Genomic DNA, 9,428 nt, shown 5'->3' with positions numbered 1-9,428 from the left:
GTGATTGCGGTACCAGTGGCAGTACAGGTGGTGGTGGTACCGATGGCGGTACAGGTGGTGGTGGCAGTATCGGTGGCGGTACGGGTGGTGGTGGCGGTACAGGTGGTGATTGCGGTACCGGTGGCGGTACGGGTGGTGGTGGTACCGATGGCAGTACAGGTGGTGGTACCAATGGCGGTACGGGTGGTGGTGGCGGTACAGGTGGTGATGGTGGTACAGGTAGCGGTATGGGTGGTGGTGGTACCGATGGCGGTACTGACGGTGGTACGGGTGGTGGCGGTACCGATGGCGGCACTAGTGGCGATACTGGTAGCGGCCTGTGTTGCAGTATAGATGGTGGGCCTGATGGAGGTACTAGTGGCGTTACTGGTGGTGGTACCGATGGTGGTACTGGTAGCCTGTGTGGCGGTACCGATGGCGGTGGGCCTGTGACAGGTGGACCGATTGACAGATGGGCTGGTTGACAGATGGGCTGGTTGACAGATGGGCTGGTTGACAGATGGGCTGATTGACAGATGGGCTGATTGGCTGGGCTGTGTGACAGGTCCTCTTTATTGGGGGGGGGGCCGTGTTGTGCACAGTACAGAACAATAAAATAATGTCAGACAGACACTGATTTAACTCACTGATCCCTGCTCTCTCCTCTCACGATCGGTGTGTGAGGAGAGAGCAGGGATCAGATAGTAACAGCTACTGATTGTTTACATTTGTGACCGGCTGTGATTGGACAATTTTATTGGCTGTTTACCCTGATCGGGGAAGCGCTGTGTCCAAGGGACACTCGCCTTCCTCGATCCCTGCTCTGGATGCCTTGTTTGTTGTGACAGGTGATCGGCTGTGACTTTGACACAGCTGATCACGGGGTAAACAGCCAATAAAATAAACCCACAGCTGGAAATTCTTTTTTACATTATTCCAGCTGTCATCATCCTAGGTGGGTTAATAATATACCAAAAAGTCAGTTCCATCGTCTCAGGAGAAATTGTACTAGACTAGTGGACTATAGTTCCCAATGCATCACTCTCTCCAATAAATTTATCGATAATGGTTATCCAACCGCTGCTATCAGTGAAGCCTTCTCCCTTTATCTGACAGATAATCCACCCAAGTCTAAGACACCGAACCAGTAACCAGATTTGTTACGCAGTTTCATGCTAAGTATAAAAAAATGGAACACATCATAAAAAAACATTGGCTCATTTTAACTCAGGACCCTCATCTATCATCTTCTTTATCTACAGTTCCTAAATTTGTTTATCGTAGGGCCCCAAATGTCAAGGCTAAAATTGCTCCCAGCTAAATTCAGGTTCACAAAAAATCTACTACAACTCACCCTCATCCCAATAGTTGGTATGTACCGCTGCAACAAAGCTCTATGCCTTACCTGTGCCCACGTCACACATGGTAGAAAAACATTTACATCTAATGGTAACAACTACACTCTTAAATCCTTTTTTAATTGTTCCACAACCTATGTGATATATTGTATAACCTGCCCTTGTGGGTTATTATATGTTGGCAGAACGATTAGGACTCTACGTGCGAGGTTTGGAGAACATAGACGAGCTGTCCAAGCCAATAACCCTTTATATAGTACTGCCCGTCACTTTACTACTCATCATCAACAAAATATTTCTGATCTCAATGTGTGGATCATTGAATCCATATCAGATAAGTTTACTCCAGCCAAAATATATCAATGTCTATGTAGGCAAGAAACTTTCTGGATATATTCATTAAACAATATGACACCCAATGGCCTTAATGAAGAAATAGAGATTAATACAGTTATATAAAAAAATTTTTTTGTTTTTTCTTTGATACTTTCTCTGTAATATGGTCTCCAAATTTTGACTTATGCGCTGTCCCAAATGTATAATGTATGTATCTTTAATCAACATGCCATATGTGCCCACCATTCCTTACCAGGTCCCTCTCCAACTGGCTTTACAGTATAGCCTATTTATCTACCTATCTACTTTCTTATATAGTTATACATGTTTTTTTGAACGTTTATCCATTATTCTCTTTTTTTACCTTCTCAGTACGCCCATTTTTTCTTATTTATACTATGTATTACATGTTTTTCCCCACTTTCTTTTCTTATTTTTCCCATTTTTATTTTTATTATTGATTTTTTAGATTTATTATTCCTTATATACCTTTTTTTTTTATTTTTTGTTTTTTATTATTTTTTATTATTACTTATTATTTTTTTCATTTTTCATTCTCATTTTTATTTTTACTTTTATTTGTATTATTTATTATTATTTATTATTATTTATTTTTGATTTTTGATTTTTTAGTTATTATTATTTTTTTATATTTTTTCATATATATTTTTTATTTTTTTCATTTATATATATTTTTTTCATTTTTTTCATTTATTTTTTATTATTATTTTATTATTTATTATTATTTTTATTATTATCATTATTATTTTTTTATTATTTAATTTATTTCAATTCTGATTGTCATTTTTTATTTATCATTCACTTTTTATTTTATTTTCACTTTTAGAATATATACTTTTCCTATATGTCCCATTCCTTTATTATTTCCGTTATTATCTTTCTCACTTTATTATACTTTTTTCTACCTTATTTTCCATTATTCTACTTCATGCCTTTTTTCCTTCTTTATTCAGGTATGCATTTTACCATCATGAATTTTTTATTGTTAGATTTCCATTCAAGCTTTACATTATACCATTCCTCATTGTCCTCACTTGTTTTTTAAAAAGCTGTCAATCCCTTCCGCCGACGCGGTCGCTTAGCGATGAACGCCGGCTTTGTTTCCTATTTAAATGAAGTCAACCCGGCATGTCAATCAGATCTGAAGAAAATGCGGAAGCATTGAAACGCGTCATCTGACACGTCCAGACGTCATTTCCGCAGCTCCCTCTCCAGTGTATGGTGCGTTCCAGGCTGTTTTCCATCTCGCGCCAACTTCCTTGTTCCGGTCCTAAGGAGATGCCAGTCCGACCTTGCTGGGTATTCCGCTCCCCCCATGCCTGAGCTCCCACCAGCAGAGGATTACACACCACGGACTGCCTGCCTACATCACCCACAGTGTCTCACACCACCTTGGGACCCCGCACTGAGAACTGCTGAGGTACTGCCTATGGGCCATCTCTATGTACTACATGCCTTATCCCCACTGACCCATTGAGAGTAGCCCTTTGGTCATTCCTTTTTTTATACATTTAATAAAGTTTTTTGGATACTGCACTTAGATTGGCACACATTTTTATCTTACAAAACATCAGGTGTAACATCTAGAAGTACCAAAAATCATTTTTTAAAGTTAAAATGAATCAAATAGGGGTACTATTGCTGTATTGACAAGCTAAGTGTAAACCTCAATTAAAATATGTAGCTAATGCTGTCTGAATTTTTTTTACTATTTCATAGCACTACTTACAGCTAGGGATGAGCCTTATGTTCGGGTCGAACATGAGTTCGACTCGAACATTGGCTGTTCTATCGTTCATGGAAATACGAACACTTGCACCAAATTCAAGCGGCGCGTCTCGCCCCATAATACACAGTGCATTGCTGTCTGATGATTGGCCAAGCATGCACTATGACCCGCATGCTTTGGCCAATCACAGCGCCGTCAGCAAAGAGAGCCATAATTGGCCAAAGGCAAGGTGCCTTTGGCCAATTATGGCTCAGGGGGTTAAGTCCATGCCCCACACTATATAAGGCTGCCTGCACATCGGCCCTGTGTAATGTGTTGCTGGCGTTGACCGAGAGAGAGTGTCATTTCATCTGGATTGAGCAGGCAGGCGATTCAGTTAGCTGCAGTGTATTTTTATATATATATATATATATATATATATATACACATACAGTCAGTCTCGTATATATATATATCCACTGTATCCAGTTTAGCTAGATCTGACTGCAGTCTGTTCCTGGTGTACTGTTTCTAATATACTTCAGGCAGGCAGGTGATTCAGTTAGCTGCAGTGTATTTAATATATATATATATATATATATATATATATATATATATATATATATATATATATATACAGTCAGTCTCGTTTAAATATATATATCCACTGTATCCAGTTTAGCTAGATCTGACTGCAGTCCATTCCCGTTGTACTATTTCTAATATACTTCAGGCAGGCAGGTGATTCAGCTAGCTGCAGTGCATTTAACATATATATATACACACACACACACAGTCTCGTGTATATATATATACATCCACTGTATCCAGTGTAGCTAGATCTGACTGCAGGCTGTTCCTGGTGTACATTTTCAAATACACTTTCAGGCAGGCAGGCAGGCAGGTCATTCAGTGATCTGCAGTGCATTAAATATATATACAGTCTCCTACATATATATATATATATATCCACTGCATTCCAGTCTAGCCAAGCCTATATCTGACTGCAGGCCATTCCTGGTGTACGTTTTCAAATATATTTTTAGGCAGGCAGGTGATTCAGTGAGCTGCAGGGCATAAAATATATATGCAGTCTCCTACATATATATATCCACTGCATTCTAGTCTAGCCAAGCCTATATCTGACTGCAGGCCATTCCTGGTGTATGTTTTCAAATATACTTTCAGGCAGGCAGGTGATTCAGTGAGCTGCGGTGCATAAAATATATATATAGTCTCCCTGTTCCAGATTCCATTGTATCGGTGGGTTCGCGTTGACTGACCAAAGTCCGCAAATCTTTCTATCCCCGCTGTAGAGCTCATTAAGGAGAAACAAATTCAGAAATTCAGAATGTCATTTTACCAGTTCTTACTTGAACCTATCAGTTGCCACACCTGGAATAAAGATGGCACACAGATTGCAATAAGCCCCAATAACCATGAGGTACACATCTACAAGCAAAATGGGAACCAGTGGGTGAAGGTTCATGAGCTGAAGGAGCACAATGGACACATTACAGGCATAGACTGGGCTCCAAAAAGTGATCGTATAGTGACTTGTGGAGCTGATCGGAATGCTTATGTGTGGAGCCAAAAAGATGGCGTATGGAAACCTACATTGGTTATCTTGCGTATAAATCGAGCAGCAACCTTTGTCAAGTGGTCACCTTTGGAAAATAAGTTTGCAGTGGGGAGCGGAGCAAGACTTATATCCGTGTGCTACTTTGAGTCAGAAAACGACTGGTGGGTGAGCAAACACATCAAGAAACCAATTCGTTCTACTGTGCTAAGCCTGGACTGGTACCCAAATAATGTACTTCTGGCTGCAGGATCTTGTGATTTCAAGACTAGGGTGTTCTCAGCATATATTAAAGAAGTTGACGAGAAGCCAGCTAGCACTCATTGGGGATCAAAAATGCCTTTTGGGCAGCTAATGTCGGAGTTTGGAAGTGCTGGCAATGGTGGCTGGGTCCACAGTGTAAGCTTTTCCGCTAGTGGAAATCGTTTGGCCTGGGTCAGTCATGACAGTATTGTGTCTGTGGTTGATGCATCTAAAAACACAAGCATTTCACAGCTGAAGACTGAATTCTTGCCTCTCCTGAGTGTCACCTTTGTGTCGGAGAACAGCGTGATAGCAGCTGGGCATGACTGTTGTCCTATGCTCTTCACATTGGATGATCATGGCTCATTGACATTTGTGTCTAAACTGGACATTCCAAAGCAAAGCACTCAGCGTAACATTTCAGCTATGAAACGCTTTAGAAACATGGATAAGAGAGAAACCACTGAGGACCGCAAGACTACATTGGACACTCTGCATCAGAACATCATCACCCAGGTATCTATTTATGAGGGGGACAAATCTGATTGTCGCAAGTTCTGTACTACTGGCATCGATGGTGCAATGACTATCTGGGACTTTAAGACTCTGGAATCTTACATTCAAGGCCTGCACATTATGTAACTGAAGAGCAACTGCACAAGCATGACAAATAAGCAAAGCTGCAAAACTCTTAAGATGTTCTGTGACTTTTTGCTGACCTGTTGTACACTTGAAATAAAAGTAAAGAAGGTTATTAAGTACAGTGTGTAATAAGATCCAGTTCCAAAAATATCTATTTTTTTTTAAAGCACAATGCATCAATACAAACGAGTCTGATTTTTTTGGTTTTGAAATTATATTACTTAAGCATTGTGTGGGACCAGAAATACATGAATAAAAGCATCAGTCGTTTTGTGAATTATCTTCTAGAAAATAAAATGTGGAAAATTTTGGCTTCTAAAATGAAAAAAAAAAAAAAAAAAAAAAAAAAATTATATATATATATATATATATATATATATATATATATATATATATATATATAGTCTCCTACATATATATCCACTGCATTCTAGCCCAGCCAGGCCTATATATAACTGCATGCCATTCCTAGTGTATGTTTTCAAATACACTTTCAGGCAGGCAGGTGATTCCGTGATCTGCAGTGCATTAAATATATATATACAGTATATACAGTCTCCTACATATATATATCCACTGCATTCTAGTCTAGCCAAGCCTATATCTGACTGCAGGCCATTCCTGGTGTATATTTTCAAATACACTTTCAGTCAGGAAGGCAGGTCATTCAGTGATCTGCAGTGCATTAAATATATATACAGTCTCCTACATATATATATCCACTGCATTCCAGTCTAGCCAAGCCTATATCTGACTGCAGGCCATTCCTGGTGTACATTTTCTAATATACTTTCAGGCAGGCACGTGATTCAGTGATCTGCAGTGCATTAAATATATATAGTCTCCTACATATATATATCCACTGCATTCTAGTCTAGCCAAGCCTATATCTGACTGCAGGCCATTCCTGGTGTACTTTTTCTAGTAAACTTCAGGCGGTGTTTTGCTACTAAAATTTTGCAGCATGTCTGGAAGGCCACAAAGGAGAGGCAGATGTTCACAGGCCACTAAAAGAGGGCAAGCAGGCTCTGTGTCTACAGCCAACAGTGCTGGTCGTGGACACGATGCATCCACAGCACGTGGCCATGGGGCATGCTTGTCCTTTTTTTCGGCAGCTGGCCGCGTTGATCCACAACATGCAGAAGAGTTGGTAAAGTGGATAACTAAGCCGTCCTCATCCTCCTCATCCTCTGTCACCCAGGCTCAGAGTAGTTTGCCTGCCAATGCAGCTGCCAAAGCGGCCTATTCTATCGGCTCAATGTCATCAGTCACTCCTTCTCTAGCCTCACCATCATGCACAGAGGAGTCCCCCGAACTGTTCAACCACAGTGTTGGGTACATGCTGCAGGAGGATGCACAGCGTTTTGAAGGCTCCGATGATGGAACCCAGGTTGTGGAAAGCAGTAACGTGAGCCCAGAGAGAGGGGGTGCCCAAGAATTACAAGAAACTGGCAGCCATGTTCCCCCAGTGGCAGCATACTGCCAGGTTTGCTCCAGTGATGAAGAGGGAGGGGATGATGAGGTCACTGACTCTACATGGGTGCCTGATAGAAGAGAGGAGGAGGAGGCACATCTCCAATGAGGCAGGATGCCCTTCAGGGGCCAGCTTAAGGGCAGCCACCCGACTGCATCACACCACCGAGCTCCGTATGTGCAGGGCACTGCTGACTCCCCGCGTATTTTGAAAAGTTCTTTGGTATGGGCCTTTTTTGATACATGTGCAGCAGATCGCACCGTTGCTGTTTGCAACATATGTCTGAAGCGTATCAAGCATGGCCAAAACAGCAGCCGCTTGGGTACCACATGCTTGACCAGACATATGTCGACCTGCCTTGCAGTCCATTGGCAACAGTACTTAAAAGACCCAAACCAAAGAACAAGGCAGACCTCTCCTTGCGCCTCATCAGCTGGGATCTCCAACCCCACTATACCTTCAGTCCTCTCAGAAACCTGCACTGAGAGGAATGAAGGTGTAGAATTAGGTGTGCCAAGTACTTGCAGGCAATCTGCTATCGCTACACCAACATCCGATTGTAGCAGGCAAATTTCCCTACCCCAGTTGCTAAACCGTCGAAAGAAATTCGGTCCCAGCCATCCACATGCTCAGTGGCTGAATGCTAGCTTGGCTAAATTGCTAGAACTCCAACTGCTGCCTTTTTAGCTGGTAGACTCTGCCCCCTTTCGTGAATTTGTGGAATGTGTGGTACCTCATTGGCAGGTTCCAAAACACCATTTCTTTTCACGAAAGGCCATTCCGGCTCTCTGCCGGCATGTGGAAGGCAATGTCTTGGCCTCTTTGGACAGGGTGGTCAGCGGTAAGGTGCATATTACCGCTGACTCATGGTCTAACAGGCATGGACAAGGACATTACCTTTCTTTCATGGCGCACTGGGTAACTCTGCTGGCAGCTGTGAAGGATGCAGGACAGGGTGCAGTATTGTTGGAGCTTGTTCCGCCACCAAAATGCTAGTAGTGGTGATTTTGCCACACCTCTCTCCTCCACCCCCTCCTCTTCTTCTTCCTCTATGGCCTCTTACTCTGCAGATTTGTCCTGGGAACCAGCGGTGCTCCATAAGCGTTCAAGGGGCTACACAAGCACTTAGGCAAAAAGATGCCATGTGGTGCTTGAGTTGGTCTGCTTGGGGGACAGGAGCCACACTGGGGCAAAGATTCTGTCAGCTCTGCAGGGGCAGACTCAGAGGTGGTTGACACCACGCCAGCTTTGGCTAGGAATGGTGTTTTGCGACAATGGCACCAACCTCCTCTCTGCCCTCCGACAGGGACACTTGACCCATGTTCCCTGTTTGGCTCACATCCTTAATTTGGTGGTGCAGCGGTTCTTGTGCAGGTACTCAGGCTTACAGGATCTCCTGAGGCAGGCCAGGTAAGTCTGTGGGCATTTCCGCCGGTCATATAATGCCAGTGCTCAGCTGGCTGACCTTCAAAAAGAATGCAACCTGCCCAAGAACTGCCTCATTTGTGACATGCCCACCAGGTGGAACTCAACTTTGGCAATGCTGCAGCGGCTGCACACACAGCAGAGGGCCATCAATGAGTACCTGTGTGAGTATGGCACCAGGACAGGGTCAGGGGAGCTTGGCTTTTTTTCGCCACACCATTGGCTACTGATCAAGGATGCATGCACTGTCCTGTCACCATTTGAGGAGGCCACAAGGATGGTGAGCAGTAATGGTGCATGCATCAGTGTTACTGTCCCTCTTGTCTTCCTGTTGGAGCACACGCTTCATGGAATAATGGACAGGGCACTTGAGGCAGAACAGAGGGAGGAAGAGGAGGATTTCCTTACCTCTGAAGGCCCCCTTTATCCAGACAGTATTCCTGCAGGCCTGCCTATCACACAGGAAGAGGAGGAGGAGGATGAGGATTGTGTCAGCATGGAGGTGGAGCCTAGCACTCAGCATCAGAAGCATTCTTCAAGGGATCATTTTCAGTCCCCAGAAACCCATGGACTTGTACGTGGCTGGGAGGAGGTGGCTGTGGATCATGTCATCCTTAGAGACCCAGAGGACCTCGGATCGAATTCCTCAGCAAACCTTCTCTG

The 9,428-nt window shown here is 43.1% G+C and overlaps 1 protein-coding gene across 1 annotated transcript; it reads left to right on the top strand.

Annotated features, from left to right (window-relative positions):
- The first annotated feature begins 4,747 nt into the window (after positions 1-4,747).
- LOC141108001 (actin-related protein 2/3 complex subunit 1A-A-like) lies at positions 4,748-5,985 on the top strand. The gene has a single exon (XM_073599145.1). It carries the CDS (start codon positions 4,754-4,756, stop codon positions 5,864-5,866), a length of 1,113 nt encoding a protein of 370 aa, XP_073455246.1. The 5' UTR covers positions 4,748-4,753; the 3' UTR covers positions 5,867-5,985.
- Positions 5,986-9,428: the final 3,443 nt, after the last annotated feature.

Source organism: Aquarana catesbeiana, linkage group LG09 (genome assembly GCF_042186555.1).
Source record: "Aquarana catesbeiana isolate 2022-GZ linkage group LG09, ASM4218655v1, whole genome shotgun sequence".
In the NCBI taxonomy this organism is placed as follows: Eukaryota; Metazoa; Chordata; class Amphibia; order Anura; family Ranidae; genus Aquarana; species Aquarana catesbeiana.
The sequence above is the reverse complement of the archived record's forward strand: the minus strand, read 5'-3'. Positions and strand labels throughout refer to the sequence as shown.

Bases quoted from the DNA above. Each gene is read 5' to 3' on its own strand.
- LOC141108001 (XM_073599145.1), top strand. From the start codon at position 4,754: ATGTCATTTTACCAGTTCTTACTTGAACCTATCAGTTGCCACACCTGG.